This window comes from Thamnophis sirtalis, unplaced genomic scaffold (assembly GCF_051295495.1).
Source record: "Thamnophis sirtalis isolate CommonGarterSnake01/CBP01778 unplaced genomic scaffold, rThaSir2_p1.2 scaffold_4, whole genome shotgun sequence".
NCBI classification, from domain to species: Eukaryota; Metazoa; Chordata; class Lepidosauria; order Squamata; family Natricidae; genus Thamnophis; species Thamnophis sirtalis.
In genome coordinates, this window is record NW_028261384.1 from 16,167,463 (window position 1) to 16,188,489 (window position 21,027).

A 21,027-nucleotide genomic window follows, 5' to 3' on the forward strand; every position below is an offset into this window, starting at 1 on the left:
GCTTAGTCATTCGGGCCACATGACCACGGAGATGTCTTTGGACAGCGCTGGTTTTTCGGCTTTGAAACAGAGATGAACACCGCCCCCTAGAGTTGGGAATGACTAACACATATGTGTGAGGGGATCTTTTACCTTTACCTAGTATTGGTTAGCACAGCTTCTCCCAAAATATTTTTTCAAGATATTTTGAATGTTCCTATGCTGTATTTTCCTCATCTTTCCTCTCTCTGTCTTAAAACGTGTGTAGGAAAAAATATTTAAAATTATTGCATTGAAAAGCCTGAAAGTATTCAGTGGATACTTCCCAGAGTTAATGCCCTCTTAAAGTTCTACCTCACTACTGTGTTCTCCCTCCCTTTATTCTGCTCCCAAATGAAGCACTGCGGGCATTTTTGAGGCTTTCCTTTTATAGTCGGCTGTTGAATTTTTAATTGACTCTTAACATATGTGAAATCAAATCTTGCCTTCTTTGAATCAAGTTGGAGTTTTGTTGATTCATGCACCCTTAGGACGTAGACTGCCAAATGGCCTGTATGCAGTGTGTTATCTTTAGGCATGTTATTGGAAATAATTGGCTTAACTAAATGCCTGTATGTAGGACTCTCCATAAAACTCTGCAGGCTAAAAGAGATCTCTTGTGTGCCCAAGAGAAAATTAAATTAAGAGCCACTCCCCACCCTTCTTGAAAGGTTTTTGAGCTAAGAAAATATTTCATTGTCATATTTTTATCAGAAAGGTGAGCAATGGCCCTGTCCATGTCCATTCATTGTCCATCTAGTCCAGGGGTGTCAAAATCAAGGCTGGATTCGGCCCACAGGGTGCTTAGATCTAGCCCACAGGGCTGTCCTGGAAACAGCAAATGGTGCTTCTACCACTGAAAACGGAACTTGGTAGGACTGCATACACCACTCCTGAACCACTCCTGTTTTTGCTGGCTGAGGGCTAGCAAAACAAAAGAAGAGGAGAAATGTTTCCCCTTTTGCATTTGAGCATGCAAGAAGGGAGAAGAAAGGAGAATGGGAAAGAGGAAAGACAAAGAAAAAGAAGGGAAGATAGAAAGAGAGCAAGGAAGGAAAAAGAAGGAAAGAGGGGAAGGAAAAAGAAAGGAAAATGAAGGAAAAGGAAAGAAGGACATTATAATGAGAAGGAGGGAGGATCTGAGGGGAGTCCTGCCAGCATTTGGCCACCACAGGTGCCCCCCCCAACATGAATGATGTCGAGCTGGCCATGCCCATCCTGACAATACATTCCCACTCGCCACCACTCCAAGGTTAAACATAACCCCGATGTGGCCCTCAATGAAATTGAGTTTTGACACTCCTGATCTAGTCCTTTGCTCCTTCTTGCCTGCCTAATACTATAACTCTTTTGTCTAAAAACAGCTCTGCAAATACTTGCTGGCTTTCTCAATCCTTTGACCTATTGCCAGAGCACTATTTTTTTCAGCACAGCATGACAGAGCTGAAAGTTTTCCTTCAGTTCACACCTCTTGAGCAGTTTTTGTTTAAGAGGAACATAGTTATTGATTTATTTTCCATTTTCTCCTCAGTTACACCAAGTTGAAGAACTTAATGGATCTAAGTCAGTTCGTTGTCAGCCCTAATTTAAGAATTGAGGGAGCTACTTCTCCCCTGGTCAACAGTAGATCATTTGGGTGACATTTGCTGTTTTCCTGGGCACTGCTCTGGAGTGTTCAAGCATGGGTTAAATACAGCCAATCTGCTCAGAATTGAATTGAAACTTTAAGCCACGCCTCTGGTGCTGACCATCTTCAGTTTTTTTCAATTCAGTCAGCCCAGTGGATGTGCTTCAAGTTTCTCGTCCTTCCTACAGATTGCTTGGACTCTCCTATTTAAATTATATCTTTTTAACTTTAGTTAGTGAGCAGGCTTGTTGAGCAAATTGTTTCCTTCCCCTTTAATTGGCAAAAAAAACCCTCTCAGCCCTACCGGTGTCCTGGGCTCACCCGGGCGCTGCAGGGCTACAGGCAGCTGTTGAGGGAGGCGCGTGGTCAGAGTGCCAACACCAGTGCGATCGCAGCTGCTCTGCTGCAATCAGGCTTCCTGCTGAGGTCTCTGATGCCACTGTCCACACTTCTTAAGAGAGTCGGCGATCGGCACAGGGCTTCAGGGCTTCCAGCAAGTTCCGATGGCCATTTTGGTTGCCTCACTGTTGCGGCAGCCATTTTGAGGAGGTCATAGGTTTTGGCCGCCATTTTGTTTGCCCCTTTCGATTTCTCGAGCACATTGCCACATCTGCCTGGTGACCTGGCTCCCTGCAGGTTGCCGCATGGAGACTCTTTGTCCGGATTACCAGCGGATTGGCTCTCCCTGTTCCCTTTCGGCTTGTAACCAGTGGGGTGTGTGTGTGTGGCAAGGTGATCGTGGCTTCCCTGGGTCGGTCTCCACCTCTTTCTGACCTGTGCTGTGCACGGAGCCGTTAGAGCTCGCACCAGAACACGTACTTTGGCTGGACTTGCTCTCAGTTATCTTATGTGTCTCTCTTCAGAGCGCTTTGGCCCACTGACTATAACTGTGAAGGTGGTGAGTAGAGGTTTATTCCTTGACTGCCACCCAGCTCTTCAATACAGGAAGAGCTCATATCTGGAGTCAACAACATCCAGGCCTATTGGTTGAGCAGGGAGTGGCGACTATATCCAGACGTGTTCCACCGCCTGTCTCAGAAGTTCAGCCACCCGCTAGTCGATCTATTCATCATCCTGGAGAACACGCACCTTCCCAGGTTCTTTGCCAGATTTCACACTCCGCAAGCTGAAGGGGTCAATGCCCTTCACTGTCTGTGGCCGTCGGGTCTGCTATAAGTGTTTCCGCCATTGCCTCTTCTTCTCAGAGTCATCCGAAGGATCCTGGAAGTCCTGTCATAGCCCCATTCTGGCCCAGAAGAACCTAGTTCACCGACCGTATAAGTCTCTCCATCAATCCTCCTTGGCGGATTTCCCAAGATGAGGTCTTTTTCAGCCAGGGGGCGCTTCAACATCCGGAGCACCAGTGGCTACAACTTGCTGTCTGGCACTTGAGAGGGACCTCCTGAGCAGGGGCAGCCTCTCCACCAAGGTCATCCACACCATTCAAGTGTCCAGATGGCCCTCCATGACCAGGATCTACGACACCACCTAGAGGTCATTCGACACCTGATGTACATCTCATGGTGTGACGGCAACCTCGGCTACGATTCCACAAATATTGGACTATTTGCAAGATGGACTAGACAAAAGCCTGTCACCTAACACACTCAGGCGTCAGGTGGCCACGTTATCCATGATACTTGCCCCAGATGAACATTCACCCCTTGGGCATCATCCCACTATCCGTAGTTTCCTGAGGGGTGCAACCAACCTAAGGCCCCTGGTGGTCAACAGATATCCATCATGGGAACTCAATATAGTTTTACGGGCCCTGATTGGCCCACCATTCGAACCGCTTCGTTCCACCAGCCTTAAGCATTTGATGTTTAAAACCGTCGTTTTGATTGCCATAACTTCTGCGCAGCGTATTTCGGAGTTGGCAGCTCCTTCGGTTCGGGAGGACTTGTGCTTGATACAACTGGACAGGGTGGTTCTCTGACTGGATCCAACATTTATTTCTAAAATCAACTCCTGGTTCCACCGGGCCCAGGAGGTCATTCTTCCGGATTTTTGTCCACATCCCAAACTCCCTAAGGAGAAAAGATGGCACATGCTTGATGTCCGTAGAATGCTCCGCAAGTACATTAAGCGCACAGCGCTCTGGCGTTCCAAATCACTTTTCATTTCATTTCAACCTGCATCCCAAGGCCGCAAAGTTTCCTCATCTACCATTGGACGGTGGTTGCGGAATGCACTATACCTGCCCACGTTATCTAGTCCAAACCAGTACCAAGCCATATCACTGCACATTCTATGAGAAGTGCTACCACTATGGCAGCCTGGGCGACTCAAGCGCCGATACAAGAGATTTGAAGAGTAGTCATTTGGACTTCCTTGTCTCCGTTTGTTCAGAACTATAAATTGGACAAATTTGCTTCTGCGGAGGGGGCTTTTGGGAGACAAGTCCTTCAGGGCATTCATACCAGCAGAGAGACCCTGAATTCAATTGTTTCCCGCCCTAGTGACATTTAGCTTGGGTATATCCCATGCTTGGACCAGTGGTGGGTTCCGGATTCCGTTCCAAGCAATACAGTTGGAACGGCCCCAGCGTCACCCAGATGCATGCATGTGGTGCGCGCACACACATGCGTGATGTGCGTATGCGTCCTACCTGACAGCAAGGCTTCTGCAAGCCTTTGCAATGCTCCAGCTGCTCAGCGGAGCGTCGTGCAGGCTTGTATGCGTCATTCACGTGCATAGAAGGGTTCCACCACAAAACCGTGGACGACAAAATCGCGGTCGACGAAAGCGCGCATTTGATGTCATCACAGCGCGACGAAAACATCACGCTGTGATCGAAAAATGTAAAAATAAAGCGAAAGCCTTACCCTAACCCCCCCAAACCTAACTCTAAACCTAACCCTAAACCTAACCCTTAACCTAAGCCTAAATCTAACCCTAAACCTAACCCTTAACCTAACACTAAACCTAACGCTAACCTTTAACGTAACGCTAAAAGTAACCCTAACGCTCTAAACCTAACCCTAACCCTTAACCTAACCCTAACCCTAAACCTAACCCTTACCTTTATGTGAATCGGCTTGCTTTAATTTTATTGTTATTTCAATTTTTAATTTTTTTCGTCGCACTGTGATGACGTCAAATGCGCGCTTTCGTCGATCGCACTTTTGTGGACCGCGGTTTTGACGGGTCACGCATAGAAGCGTGGAAGCTTTAAAAGACAGGTAAGGAGCTCGGGCGGGTGGGTGGGCCCTCTGGAGCACCGTACTGGAATGGTATCCAGTGCTCCAGGCTGGCTCTGGTACGCCCATACTGGGGCGTACCACCTGCAACCAACCACTGGCTTGGACTCTCCAGAGCAGCGCCCAGGAAAATGACAGTTGACTTACCTGAAGGGTCATTTTCTAGGCCCTGTGAAGGAGAGTCCAACCCCACCCTGGGGTCTGTCTCCACTGTTCCGTGCAGACTTTATGGACTGTCCATTTGGATATACTTGTTTGGAATTGTTATTGGATTTCTTAGTTTCAATTCAGTCCTGGGCAGATTGGCTGTATTTAACTCATGCTTGGACTCTCCTTCACAGCACCCAGAAAAGAACCCTTCAGTTAAGTCAATGGTCATTTCGCTGTTGAGATAGCATAGAATTGAAGAGAGGAGGAGATTCATTAAAGTGTCTACTAGTGAATAGTGTTTAAGTTGATAGAGGAATATATTTAGAATGGTTATTCAACATCTTTAAAACTTGCAGTATTGGAGCATTCACAACTTCTGGAGGCAAGTTGTTCCACTGATTAATTGTTCTAACTGTCAGGAAATTTCTCCTCAGTTCTAAGTTGCTTCTCTCCTTGATTAGTTTCTACCCATTGCTTCTTGTTCTACCCTCAGGTGCCTTGGAGAATAGTTTGACTCTCTCTTCTTTGTGGCAACCCCTGAGATATTGGAACACTGCTATCATGTCTCCCCTAGTCCTTCTTTTCATTAAACTAGACATACACAGTTCCTGCAACCGTTCTTCATATGTTTTAGCCCCCAGTCCAGTAATCATCTTTGTTGCTCTTCTCTGCACTCTTTGAGGAGTCTCCACAACTTTTTTATATTGTGGCGACCAAAACTGAATGCAGTATACCAAGTGTGACCTTACCAAGGCATTATAAAGTGGTATTAACACTCCATGTGATCTTGATTCTATCCCTCTGTTTATGTAGCCTAGAACTGTGTTGGCTTTTTTGGCACCTGCTGCACACTGCTGGCTCATATTTAAATGGTTGTTCACTAGGACTCCAAGATCCTCTCACGGTTATTACTATTGAGCAAGGTACCACATATAGTGTACCTCTGCTTTTTGTTTTTCTTGCCTAAATGGAAAATCTTATTTTTTTTCACCATTGAAGTTCATTTTGTAGCTCAGCGTTAAACTACAGGGCGGGGCATAACCTTTTCCTAGGGGGTCACAGCAACACTTGTAATAACAACACAAATAATTCATACACCATTCGAAAGCCCATCAAAAACTGAGTTTATTGACACGATTTAATAGTCAGTATGACCACCATTAGCCCTTCGAACAGCATTCAAATGAGGTGGATAAGAACACAACAAATCTTCAAACAGTTCCGTTCGATTTTCCAGATTTTTCAACACAGTTTCCAAATTCATTCTCAAAGTTTCAACCGAATATCGATTTTGACCTTGCTCCTGAATCATCAGAGCTTCCACTTCATCCTTAATTATGGCCCCAATGTTCTCTGCCGGATTGAGATCTGGCGAATTTCCCGGCCAGACGTCATTGCCCCAAAATTCGACATTGTTTTCCTGTAACAATTGCTGAGTCGCATTTGCACGCATGCAAGGAGCTTTGTCATGAAGAAAGACAGCCTCACCAACCACCAAGACATTGTCTGGATCACTGAGAAATGGAATGACATTCTCCAATAAAATTTTCTCACGGAAATAACTGCCATCCCAGGATTCCCCTTTATCCTTCAAAACCCAATGCAGTTTCTTGGCTGTGAAAATGACGAAAATCCCGATGCAAGTCGGATTGCGAACGATTTGTCGATATCATTCATGTTTGGCGATGTCGTCGACGTCTTTAGCCCAAATTCGATCGTTCTGGAAATTCGGTTTTCGAATGGCATAAATGAAGAATTCGTCAGATGGCGCCAAATGAAGAAAATCTTCCTCGGTCCATTCAGACAACCAATCGCACAACCAAAGCCGATCTTGAACGTGTGTTTGAGTTTTCAATGGTTTGCAAATGACGTGGAATGGCTTCAAACCTTCTCGTTCTCAATATCGGCCGATTGTCCTTTGATCAACTCGTTTTCCACGAATTTGAAGGATTTCTTGGGCCACTTTTCGGTTTCCTTTTCGTTGTTTGCGACTGCCAGTTGCAATGATGGCTTTGCTTTCTTGGGACAGTTGCAGAGGACGCCCTTCTCCAAATTTTGTGAAACATTCTTGGGCTGTTTTGTTCCAATTATCAGTAACCCAATCCGGATGACGTTTCAATTTGTTTGCAATCGATTTTCGATTGATAAACGTCGCTCCAGCATCGCGAGCCTCTCGAAAGGCAATGCATTTTATTCTGTCAATGATCCTTTGTTCTTCCGAATCGAATTTTCCAGCCATTCTTAAAGCAAATTTAACATTTAATAGCTCATTCAATTCAGTTTTTTATGGGCTTTAAAATGAGGTGTCGCGGAAGTTGTAAACTGCTGTCGATCTTGCTGTGACCCCCTAGGAAAAGGTTATGCCCTGCCCTGTATGTGATTCTTGATGCTCTCTGAGATTTGTGGTTTTCTTGCAGATATTTTATTGTCAAACTCTAGCTAATATCAATGTTAGTGGGGTTACTAGTCTGGAAATGAAATTCTGCAAGAAAACCACCATGCTCAGAGATAAACAAGGACCTCACAGTGTTTAATGTTTTCTCCCTTGGTTGTATTGAAAAATCAGCTGATCATGATTTTAGGAAAATTGAGGCCATCACTTTATCTGTCCAAAATGTTATTCTGTGGTTGAAGTCATTTCATCCCCTTTGTATGAGCCAAGGTGGCGCAGTGGTTAAATGCAGCACTGCAGGCTACTGCTAGATCAGCAGTTCAGCGGTTCAAATCCCACCGGCTCAGGGTTGACTCAGCCTTCCATCCTTCCGAGGTGGGTAAAATGAGGACCCAGATTGTTGGGGGCAATATGCTGACTCTCTGTAAACCGCTTAGAGAGGGCTGAAAGCGCTATGAAGCGGTATATAAGTCTACTGCTATTGCTATTGCTATTCTTTGCTTCAAAGTGACCCAAAACATATCAGAAACTTGTTTGATTTGCATGTGTCTATACTCACTACTGCACCTCACAATTTCATAGTTAATCCTGACTCGATGGTGGAGAATTTCATGTTAGACAGGCAGTCTTGACTTCAAACTGCAATTTCTGTTGTTAACTGAAACATCTGTTACACACGTTTTGCTCCATTTATGACCCTTCTTGTCACCATTGTTAGGAGTATCACTTCAGTTGTTAAATTAATAACATATCCGTTAAGTGAATCTAGTTTCCCCATTGATTTCGCTTATCGCAAAAAACAATCACATGACCCCAGCAACAGTCAAAGATATGAACCATGCATCTGAATTTTAATCCCATGGCATGGGAATTCTGCAAAGGTCATAACCGGAGGTGAAATGCTACTGGTTCAGACCAGTTCGGCTAAACTAGTAGCAGAAATACTAGCGGTTCACCCAAATCAGTAGTAAAAAGAATGCTTTTCTGATGATCAGCTGTGGCGCGTGATTTATATTAGCTAGAAATCAAGATTTCCTGCATCCACGTGCTCACATTGCTACCGAACCCGTAGCAAAGGTAAGTGGATTTCACTCCTGGTCGTAACTGTGAAAATTGGTCATAAGTCATCTTTTCCCAGTGCTATTGTAACTCTAAACAATCACTAAACAAATGGTTTTAAGTCAAGGGCTATTTATGCTGTGAAATTCTCACTGTTGGCTGAGAATCATAGGATATGTGATAAACTCATCTAAACCTACTTAGAGAAATCAGTTTGAAGGAAGTTGACATAATTGTCCACTAAAGTCTCCAACTTAGGTTTACTATGCAATGCGGTGCAGTCTAATTCACGTTCACTGTTGCTTCTGTTTTGTGCTACATTGGAGAAATAATCGTGCTGGAATTCTTTGGAAATTGAGTGAGTTCCAAGTCCTTCATCTTTATTCAGCTAATGGCTTCTCCCACTCTTCTCCCACCCTCACCCCTCTGCTAGAGTTTGACATGTTTTGCCAAGCAATTATAAGTGCTCTGAGGTTGTGGGAAAAAGGAACCCCCTTGTCAGCCGAACTGCTGTTCTGATAGCTCTTTTGTGTCGGCTCTTGGTCAGTGCAAGCAAGGCATGCTAAGTTTGGTATTCAACAAACAGGATTCAGCCTGGATACATTTCTTCCAGCAAAAGATTGTGTTATCACTCTTGATTCCAGCGCAATCTGCTTTAAGATACCAAAGTGTTTCATAGAAAACAGACCTTTATTCCCAACAGACTTGCCTAGTTTGTAGCCCGAGACTGGAGTTATTCTTTAGCTTGTTCTTCCAATCTTCCCATTTATATATCTGATTTTCTTTTAGTTTACTAATCCATTATTTCAATCTAATCTTAGGGAATTTCTCCATTTCCACTACCAGTGTTAAAGGAGAAATTCCTGGCATTAGTCGGTATCTTCCTTTATTCCATAATTCTACCAAAAAATTTTTAAAAGGAATTTTGAGTCCTCCTAGCAATTTTTAAAATATCCTTTTTAAACCAATTTGTTTCTATGGGATCAACTATTTCCCTTAATTCTTTCAACTCCATATCCCTCCATATTAAATCTCTAGTTGCTACTATAATATTTGGGACCACCTTTAATTGATTAGCTACCCAATAATTTCTAATATTTGGAAGACCAAGTCCACCCTTATTTTATTTTATTTATTTATTTCAAACATGTACAAGGTGACAGGTATAAGCATTAACATAAACAAAGGAAGTAAATACAGATAAATAAATAAATAAATAAATAAATAAATAAATAAATAAATAAATAAGTAGAACAGGGATGGTAGGAACGCTGGTTCCTAGAATTGAGAGCTGGATTTTTTGACAGGAAAGCCTGGAAGCCCAGCTCATTTGGAAGCGATGGGATTGGAGGACAATGGCTAGAAGTCAACTGAAATGGTACTTTTTGCTGTAAATAGCTGGAAGTAATAGTAATAGTGTTGGAAGGGACCTTGGAAGTCACCTGGTCCAACCCCTTGAGCTTGTAAGAGACCTATACTATTTCTGATACCAAGTCTGCTTCACATGAGAAAAAGGGAGGCTTTTGAAGTGATAGTTAACCCCTCTGGTCTAGCTCTCTGTGGTCATCTCAGGAGGAGAGGAGTAGGAGAAAGGGAAGAAGAGGGAAATGGAGAAGAAGAGAGAGGAGGAGAGAAAAAGGGAGGAGAGGGAAGGGAAGTAGAGAAGGGAGAGGAGAAGGAGAGGGAAGTGGAGGAGAGGAGAAGGAAAAAGGGAAGTAGGGGGAGAAGGGAAGAGAGGGAAGGAGAAGGGAAGATACAGAAAGAGATGGACCATCGTAAAATGGGGTAAAATATGGTGTATATGAGAAAGGAAAACATTTTTTTCATTATTTTTTTTCTTACTTGATGGTCATATATCCACATATATCACAATGGAAGTTAATATATGTTATAATATGATGAATGTTACATAATATATGTTATAATAAGATTGATGTTTTCGCATATTTGCCTATATATTACTGCATATTTGTTTATATATATAAATATAGGATTATAATGACGATGTTTGTATGCTTGTATGTAGGGTTGTATGTTAACATCTTGGGCATCTAGAGAGCACACTGCTCACCGTAGAAAGGAAATATATGATATAAAACAATAAAAATATTTGTTTTTTAAAAAAGCATCTCAGGAAAATGCAAGGCTGAAAACTTATTCTTCGTTTTAATCACACCTCGTTTAAAAATCCCTGTTCTCAGTGACTCAGTATCTGATTTTCTATGGTAATTTCCCAACCATATTGCTATGTCCCAAAGCTGATTTACCATGGTTATTTTAGGCAACAGTACTTAGGTTGCATTAAATATGATTAATGAGTTAGTAAATTGTTGACCTTGAACCTTAAAAAAGTCTACTTGCAGTTCTTACTACACTATATTGCCAAAAGTATTTGCTCACCTGCCTTTACGCGCATATGAACTTACTGTAAGTGACCTCCCATTCCTAATCCAAAGGGTTCAATATGACATCGGTCCACCCTTTGCAGCTATAACAGCTTCAACTCTCCTGGGAAGGCTGTCCACAAGGTTCTGGAATGTGTTTATGGGAATTTTTGACCATTCTTCCAGAAGCGCATTTGTGAGGTAACATACTGATGTTAGACGAGTTTACATGGCCTACCACTTCATGGCTGAGTTGCTATCATTCCCAAACACTTCCATGTTCTTATAATACAGCTGACAGTTGACTGTGAAATATTTAGGAGCGAGGAAATTTCACGACTGGATTTGTTGCACAGGTGGCATCCTATCACAGTTCCACACTGGAATTCACTGAGCTCCCGAGACTGACCCATTCTTTCACAAATGTTTGTCAAAACAGTCTGCATGCCTAGGTACTTGATTTTATACACCTGTGGCCATGGAAGTGATTGGAACACCTGATTGTGATTATTTGGATGGGTGAGCGAATACTTTTGGCAATATAGTGTATCTGTATTTCTTCTGGATAGATCCCATATTTCCCTTGCCTCTTTTCCCCAGGGAAAGTAAGGAATGTTGATTTATTTATAGTTTTAAAAAACCATTTCATGATATGAAAATAAGTGATTTGGCAAGGAAAGTCCAATAAAACAGTTAAACCTATGCTGTAAAAACTATATGCATCAAGCAGTCCTCGGCTTAGAACCACAGTTAAGCCCAAAATTTATGTTGCTAAGTGAAACAGTTATTAAGTGAGTTTTGCCCCCATTTTATTTCTTGCCACAGTTGGTAAGTGAATCACTGTAATTTTTAAGATAACAACCATGGTTGTTAAGTGAATCTCCCCCCCCCCAATTGAGTTTGCTTGTCAGAAGCTCGCAAAAGGTGACCACATGACTCCAGGACAACTGTCGTAAATATGAGCCAGTTGTCAAAAGCCAAATTTTTAATCATGTGACATGGGAATATTGCAACAGTCACTAAGTGTGACAAACAGTCATAAGTCACTTTTTTCAGTTCTGTTGTAACTCTAAATGGTCACTTAAGAAATGGTTGTAAGTCAACCTGTACTTTATTAAATGCTAAAGAGGTTTTAATGCTATAGCTTTTGGGGAAAGGAGCTGAAAATGAAGGACTAACAGATAAGTGCAGATGTTAAAATATCCTTTCTTTCATTTCAAAATATAAGGTAGAGATCAAAAAAGCCAATGCCATTTGAGGAACAGGCTCTAGTGATTTTGACTTACCTGGACTATTTTGTAAACTGGAAAAAAATGAATAAGAGATATTGTGCCATGTAATGCATGATTTTTGCTGCCACAGAGAATCAGTTTTACATACTGGGACATAATTGGACATATTGTTATGGTATTACGGAAGCTTTTCAGCAAAGGACAATTGATTCCCCCTTCCACCATCTAAATCTTGAGTACAATGACGGTGGGATAGGATGGGATCAGGGGTGAAATTCAGCAGGTTCTGACAGGTTCTGGAGAATTGGTAGTGGAAATTTTGAGTAGTTCAGAGAACCGGCAAATACTACCTCTGGCTGGCCCCAGAGTGGGGAGGGAATGGGGATTTTGCAGTATCCTTTCCCTGGAGTGTGGTGGGAATGGAGATTATCCGTCTATCTTGCCCTGAAATTAGGCAGCCTTGGGTTACCCAGAATAGGTAAGGGATACATGCTGGCTGTCTGATTTGCAAATACAGGTTTAATAATAAGTCGTACCCTTTTTCTTCCATTATTACACTTGACCTAATCTTCCTCTATTCCATCTTTCTCTGTTGAGTTTTATGAATTCCTGCTTAGTAGTTATAGGCATACCGCTAAAATGGGAAACTCATTGCAACATTTCCTGTTTTACATGAGGTTCAATCAATATTGGTAGATAGTTGGCATTTAATTTAAAATTTTGGTGAAGTGGAAACATGCACGCACACACCAACACGTTTCAAATATTTTATGTAACAGAGCATGTAGTGGCCTGCCTTTACTACTGGGAGCCCTGGATATAATCTTAATGTTGGCATTTTGTCTCCTAGTAACGGGATAAAAGCTCTTCTAATAAGCTGCAGTTGTACAGTTAAATTAATAGCTTCAGTGACCGGGACTTCTATATTAACACTGAAGATTTTATCAACTTCTGCACTGTTTATGTTAGCTTTTTTAATAAAAGGAAACCAAAAATGTCAGGCTTCACCCTGCAGACAGCAATGGATCGGTCCATGTAGATTTTTGGGTAATGATTCAGAAATGAATCACATCTTCCTCTTCCCAAGACATTTAACCTATAGCCATGGGGTTCCTTCTGATGTCAAATTCATCAAAGCAATAGCAGTCTGCTCCTGCTTAGTGTTTTTCAAGATGAGTCAAAGATGGCATCAAAACTCTATATGTATCTGACCTTAATCTAAATAAACCGAAATCGCAGTGATTTTGCAACAAGGGAAATTCACCAGTTTCCTGAGATTTTTCCTGTTAATGTACTTGCTTGTATTTTTAGTGTGTTAGCTTAAAATTTCATTATCTGAAAAAATAACATCTCCAAATATGTGTTATATATTCTCTCCCTCTTTCTCCTTCCTTCCTTCCCTCCTCTCTTCATATAAACTGTTACTTTTTTTTCGCCCTACAGGGATACCAAGGTATGGTTGATGGGGGTGAAAATATTGCTGAAGTTACATGGGAGAGTGTTTCAAGTATCCTCCAAGTGGTAGGGTACCAAATTAAGGGGAATGTTAATACAGATGTTTACCTGATAATATGTTAAATCCGTGATGGTGAACCTAAGGCATGTGTGCCAGAGATGGCACATAGAGCCCTCTGTGGGCATGTGCGCCGTTGCCAGCTGCCCTTCCAGCTTCTTTCCTGCATGCTGAACAGCTGGTCTTCACACCAAGACCAGCTGGCATTCGCATGCTGGAACTTGAAAGAGAGGATCTGGCTGGTGTACATGCATACAACAGAACCCAGTGCATACGCACTGACCAGCTACTCTCTTTCAGGTTCTGGCACTACAGTGCATGCCTGCACACTCTAGTTTTGGCACATGGTGCCGAAAAGGTTAACTATCACTGTACTAAATCATCAGTAAAAGACTGAAGCTAGAGCTCAAATAATGTACATATTTGAATGATCAAGAATACTTATTGATTCAAAGGTGTTTTTCAAAAGGAACTGGACTGTTTTTCCTTGAGGTAGAAGGAGAAGACGTTTCACTTCCCATTCAGGAAGCTTCAAAAATACATCTCCCCTCCTTCTCCTCCTCCTCCTCCTCCTCCTTCCCCTCCTCCTCCTTCCTTCTCTCCTCCCTCCTTCTCCTTCCTCCCCTCCTTCTCTTCCTCCTCCTCCTCCCCTAACCCTTCTCCCCTTCTCCTTCCTCCCCTCCTCCTCCCCCTAACCCTCCTCCCCTTCTCCTTACTCCCCTCCCTTTCTCCTCCTTCCCCTTCTCCTCTTCCTCCTCTTCCTTCCACTTCCCCTCCTCCCCTCCCTCCTTCCCTTTCCCTTTTCCTCCTCTTCCTCCTCCTCCTCCTCTTCCTCCCCCTTCCCCTTCTCCTCCTTGTTATTCCCCTCTCCTTCCCCTTCTCCTCCTCTTCCTCCTCCTTCTCTTCCTCTTACCCTCTTCCTCCTTCCTCCCCCTTCTCTCCTCTTCTCCTTCCCCTTCCTCCCCTCCTCCTTCCCCTTCTCCTCCTCTTCCTCCTCCTTCCCCTTACTCTCCTCCCCCTCCTTCTTTTCCTTCCCCTTTTCCTCCTCCTCCTCCTCTCCCTTACCCTTCTCCCCTTCTCCTCCTTCCTCCCCTCCTCTCCTTCTCCTCTTCCTCCTTCTTCTCCTCCCCATTACCCTTCTCTTCCTCCCCTCATCTTTCTCTTTCCCCTTCTCCTCTTCCTCCTCCTCCTCCTCCCGCTTATCCTCCTCTTCCTCCCTCCCCTCCTCCTCCTTCCCCTTTTCCTCTTCCTCCTTCTCCTCCCGCTTACCCTTTTTCCCCATCTCCTTCTCCTTCCTCCCCTCCTCCCCCCTTAACCTTCTCCCCTCCTCCTCCTTCTCCTCCTACTCCTCCCCCGTCTCCCCTCCACCCACTCCTACTTCTCCTTTCCCTTCTCCTCCTCTCTCTCCTCCTTCTCCTCCCCCCTTTTCCTCCTCCCCTTCTCCCCCTCCTGCTTTTCCTCCCCCCTCCTCCTCCAATAAACCAGTCCAGTTACCTTTTGGAAACACACCTTTAAAACAACTATGATCATAGACATTAAGGCTTTCTGACACTATTGTTTTCTGTTGCTCTCCAATTTTTCCAGTGCCCTTGCAACAGAAGCTATACAACAAGTATAGAGTCTGGTGTGTTTTCATTCTGCTTTTCATTTGTCTGATTATCAGACCTTTTACAAAACTTTGGTATGCTGGGAGTTCTTTATGAATTGCTGTTGGGTTAAGGATGCTGCTCTTCAGCATCAGTTCCATGGTCCTTTTCTACCTGCTGAGGAATCAGTACGACATCATGAGAAGCGGCAAGATTTTCAACTTACATAACAATTTCCTTTTGTGCTGGAATAGTGTTCAAGTAATTAAAGACCATCAAATTGCTGTTGACTTTTTGTGACCACATCACTGGTGGGTTCCTACCAATTTGGACCAGTTTGGCCATACCAGTAGTGGTTTGGCGGCCTGGGTCACTGGAACCGGTAGCGACCAAGGCCTGCCACGCACCCAAACTGGTCCTCTGGGTGGCGCCTTAGGTGCTGCCATCTTGTTTTTCACTTCTGTACAGGCGCAGAACAATTTTATTGCACTGCGCATGCAGTGCGCATCAAGTGCGCACGCAACACACCAGTGAAAAACCAGCAGTAGTGCCTACTGGAACCCACCCCGAACCACATGGATAGCTTTTCTCCATGATGATTTGTCCCTCCGGTCTTCCAACAGAGCAAAGAAATTTTATTTTGCCTCTATGGACAGGTAACATCACAATACCTGTGATTAAGCATTTGATAAAAGGAAATGGAATATTGCAATCATACACAACACAGATTCTCTGTTTCACAAGATTTGGCCAGCACCCAGATTTCCTCCTGCCTCCTATTATAATCTTACTGTGTTTACACATCTACAGGGCATTCTCAGGGTGTGGAGGAAGAGAACAATAAATTCAACAAAGTTGGGAAAGTGGAAGCGGCAAATATTTTCATTTTTGAAAATAGGAATACCATGTAGCTTTGTAAGATACATGTGATATAGATTAAGATGAGTGCCGTGCCTGGCAGTTGTAAGAGTTGTAATTTCTGCATCTTTGGAGGGAGGAAGCTAGTTGTGAAAGGCTGTCACACAAAAGTTGTAAGCAACTTTTATTATTTGCCTATCATTAGCAATCAAGGGAGACGGTGGCTCAGTGGCTAAGACGGTGAACTTGTTGATCAGAAAGGTCAGCAGTTCGGCAGTGCGAATCCCTATTGCCACGTAACGGAGTGAGCTCCTGTTACTTGTCCCAGCTTCTGTCAACCTAGCAGTTCGAAAGCATGTAAAAATGCAAATAGAAAAAAATAGGAACCACTTTTGGTGGGAAGGTAACAGCATTCCATGAATCTTCAGGGTTCAGTCATGTCAGCTACATGACCATGGAGACGTCTTTGGACAGCGCTGGCTCTTCAGCTTTGCAGCAGAGAGTAGTACCGCCCCCTAGAGTCAGGAATGACTAGCACATATGTGCGAGGGGAACCTTTACCTTTGTCTATCATTACTAATATAAAGGGATTTTTCCCCCCTATTCCAATGGGCCCTGAATATTGCTTATGGATGATTTATGGCCATTGAAATGAGATCAAATTTTTCTCAGCTGAACGTTTCCTTCTGTTTTTTTAGGGGGGGACTGTTATTGGCAGTGCTCGCTGTAAAGCTTTCCGGACTCGCGAAGGTCGCTTGAAAGCGGCCTGCAATCTAGTGAAGCGTGGAATCACAAACCTTTGTGTGATTGGGGGAGATGGCAGCTTAACCGGCGCTAATATCTTTCGGGAAGAGTGGAGTGGCCTGTTAGAGGAGTTGGCAAGAAATGGTAAGTTATCTGGTTGCTGTCAAAGCACTGAATCACCTTTGCATGCCACAAGAACTAGGTATGGCTCAACTTATAACTAGTTGTTTAGCAACTGTTTGGGATTATAATGGATTTACCTGGGGCAGGGGCACTTACAATCTGGATTTGAAATTCTGATGGTCTCATGCCCCACCCCCTGATCATATGACTAGTTGCTTGGCAACTGGGCTGCAGCCATTTGCTGTGTCCTGCAGTCACCTGACCCCATTTTATGGTGGCTTTCCTGAAAACTGGCATTTACTTTAGGTTTTTGGCAAAACCACACCTATAACAAGCCATTGGTCTGCTTAGCGACCCTTGCATCCATTGCTTAACCATCACTACAAAAAAAGATTGTGAAATCAGATTGGCCCTGTAGCCATCCTGAGTCATGATTGTGATGGTTCCTTTATGGTTGCAATTAAAAGACTACCTGTATTTTCCGTACTGTTACTTCATTTCCCAAAGTGCTGGCATTGTCCAATCATGAGAATGTAAGCAGTGGTTTCTAAACTCCACATTTTCAACCCAACTTGTGACAAAAAGCAATTTAAACTAATGGCAGCTGCAATATCTAGTTAGTGTAGATTAGAACAAGCTCAGACATCCTAAGTAGGTGCCATCCTTGGTGGTTGGAGATGTAATTCATATGCACCCTTATGTGTTTTATAGTGTTGGTAATTTTTATTACATCAGTTTTCTTTTGGTCTTTTAGTTGTTTAGTTTACAGGCCACAACCACATTTCCAGAGATTATCTCCTGCTTGGGTATTTTTATCAGTTTTATTAGTTCTGAGTTTCAGCTATCTTACTAACCTCATTTCTCTACATAGTTCCTTGTCTGCAACATTATGAGTTCATTCTGGTCTTTAATTATACATCCTATTAATTTTTCCTCTCACCCTCCATGCATGTGCTGAAATGCTTTGTAGCATTTCAATTGCACTGGAAATAATTAGTGGTTGCTCTGTCTGTCTGTCTGTCTCTATCTGCACCTGTCTGTCTGTCTGTCTGTATCTAGCTATCTAGTTATCTATCATTGTCATCTCTCTCTCTCTCTCTCTCTCTCTCTCTCTCTCTCTCTCTCTCTCTCTCTCTCTCTCTCTCTCTCTCTCGCTAGCTAGCTAGCTATCTGTCATTGTCATCTGTCTGTCTGTCTGTCTGTCTGTCTCTATCATATTTTAGAACTTCCCATCTCCCTCACAGAAGGATTCTGTGCTTTTAAATGTTCATTAAATTAATATATGTAGTTTATAAACCGTAACTCCAGTAGGAACCACAGACATAGGTGCTTCAAATGTCAGAACAGCATGCTATTTGTCCCTGAATTGCCTGACAGAAGGCATATGCAGTGAACTCTGCCAGCATTGTCTTGATGTCTTGCTTTTGTTTGCTTTTATGAATGAATAGACTCATTGATAATGAAGCACGCCTTGCAAATGAAGCAAGAAAACAAGTTCCCAACATTGTGGTAAAATACTGTGTATTGTGCTCGTCACATGGCCACTTTTATTTACTCAGCTCCTATTATTTGCTTTTCTGATATTGCTACTTAGGAACTTCACAGTCACTTCAAATTTCCTTTTATTTACGTTTTTCATGTATCTCCCTGCAATATTTTCTTCATCCATTGATAAACGATCTATCACTCACCCTGGCGAATAGATACAGAGCTTTGACTTCGATCTCTCTCCCCCTTTTCACTCTCCCTTACCCCATTATTGCTTTTCAGTCGATTGCCAAGTCTGATCACACCCAACATTGCACAAATACACCTTTTCTATCCTTCACTGGTCCATGCTTTTCTCATTTGTTGTGGTCTTCTTCTCCCTTGGCTTCTGTTGTCATTGGTTTCTAATTCCCCTCTGTTCCATTCTTCTTGTCCTTCTGATTACTTGTGTCAACCGCTTTATTTCATGTAGTTCATCCCTAACATCTTATCCGTGAAGTCTTTGGCTGAATGGATCTCCTCCACCCTTCATTTGTTAGGCAAATAAAGTCAGTGCACCTGTTCCATTTATCCCTGCCTTCACTTCCCTTTTTTTTTTTTTTTTTTTGGTGCTCTTATGTTCCCATGTGAGATCTGGATGACTATTAAGTTTCCTGTTACAGATGCCCTCATTTTATACCAATAACAAATTGAAGCTGCACAAAACTGCACAAAGATTAATTTAGATTGCTTCACTGATGTAGGTGGGTGGACCTAAAGAACCCCTTTCATTTCATATGTTTTATGAACGAATTCCTTTTTCTTGAGAGAAAATAATCACTTGCTAGGAGAACAGGGAAAAATATAAATAGCCCCAGAAGATGAATTAGGGGTGGCACTTTTATCCTTTGGAAGATTTGCTGGGCCTCATCAGTGTCAGAACTCTTCAGTTTGGAGAAGGATGGAGAGCACACCACGTACATGCTACATTTCTTGTTATTTTTAGCTGACTTCTATTTTTAGGATGAATGTTAAGAAATGGGGAAGCTGAACTCTGATACTGGAACCATCACAAACATATCTAACATTCACAGCCAGCAAAATGTCTCAAAGCTTGAAATTGTCCAGATGCTAAAGACTTTTTTCCCCTTTCATATTTTCCCCTTTTATTTCTTATTTCTGTAAGCTGTGATATCCTACACCAAGAAATCTATTGCAGTAGTTGAGTTCCAAACAAGGCATGTGCAAGATCTCACCCCGTGAAAAGGGAAAGTAAAGTTGACAGAAAGTTTTTCTTTCCTTTTCTCTCTCTCTCTCTCTCTTTGCTAAGCTTCCTGTTTGCCTGTCAGTTATGAAAATGGCAGTTCTGAAAACGCCCTCTATTTGTGGTAAGAAAAATGACTATGAAGATGAATTCTGAACCAGCTTTACACTACTGATTGCACACGCTCTCTTGTCCTTCAGATCTTCAGCTTACAGGAATATTTTTCCTCTTTGAAAGCTGTGCTCCTTTTGGTGAAGCTGGCATTCAGAACTGAAAGAACTTGTTGTCACCTTTAGACTTCATAAAAATATTTCCTTGTGAATGGAACCGTGAGAAATATCCATGATTTTCCATTTCTTGGTTAACATTGCAAGGGAGAGGGGGCATGTAGAAGTGGCTCAGATCCACCATCTGGGCCATTCTTGGTAAAAGCTTAACTACTTTCATTTAAACTTGAATAATAGGGTAAAATGTGCAGAGTCCTATCGATAAGTCTAAAATGGCTTTTTACTGACCATCACAGCATAAAAACTTATCCTTATGGATGTGAATCCATATGAAAGCATCTTTCATACAGTCAGTCCATTGGTCCACCTACACCAATTCTCCTTGTCCTTGTCGTCGTCGTCGTTGTCCTCCTCCTCCTCCTCCTCCTCCTCCTCCTCCTCCTCCTCCTCCTCCTCCTCCTCCTCCTCCTCCTCCTTTTCCTCCTCCTCCTCCTCCTCCTCCTCCTCCTAATAGGCAATGGTTGTTCACAGTGGTGGAATTCTTTTTTTTTTATTACTGATTCTGTGGGTTGGCTTGGTGGACAAGGCAGGGCAAGGATCCTGCAAAATCTGCATTCCTACCCCACTCCAGGGCAAGGATACTGCAAAATCCCCATTCCCTCCCCACTCCAGGGCAAGGATACTGCAAAATCCCCATTCCCTCCCCACTCCAGTGGAAAGATATTGCGAAATCTCCATCCCCACCCCACTCCAGGGGATGGATACTGCAAAAATCTCTATTCCCTTCCCATTTTTGGAGGAAGAATATTGCAAAATCTCAATTCACATCCCACTCTGGGACCACCCAGAGGTAGTATTTGCAGGTTCGTCAAAGTACTCAAAATTTCTGCTACCGATTCTCCAGAACTTGTCAGGACCTGCTGAATTTTACCCTCAGTTGTCCAAAGTTGAAGAGAAGCCTGAAAGGCCTGCTACCTGAAATTTTCCACACCTGTGTGTGTGTGTGTGTGTGTGTGTGTGTGTGTGTGTGTGTGTGTAGGGGGGGAATACGGCTTCTCAGACATTACAGAAAGTACCTAATGAGGTTAATATTCATGGCGTCCAGTCTATTTTTTTTCATCCTTCCTAAAACAGCCAAAAGGAAATTACTATGCACAGCATGTAGTTTATATTCTTAATG

The 21,027-nt window shown here is 43.0% G+C and overlaps 1 protein-coding gene across 3 annotated transcripts in view; it reads left to right on the forward strand.

Annotated features, from left to right (window-relative positions):
• Nucleotides 1-21,027, forward strand: part of PFKP (phosphofructokinase, platelet) — an 88,169-nt gene that overhangs the window by 19,982 nt on the left and 47,160 nt on the right. For all 3 annotated transcript variants that reach the window (XM_087712523.1, XM_087712525.1, XM_087712522.1), the window contains exons 3-4: nucleotides 13,509-13,586; nucleotides 16,721-16,910. In XM_087712523.1, the coding sequence (XP_087568649.1) occupies nucleotides 13,509-13,586; nucleotides 16,721-16,910 (268 nt within the window). The remainder of the gene's footprint in view (nucleotides 1-13,508; nucleotides 13,587-16,720; nucleotides 16,911-21,027) is intronic.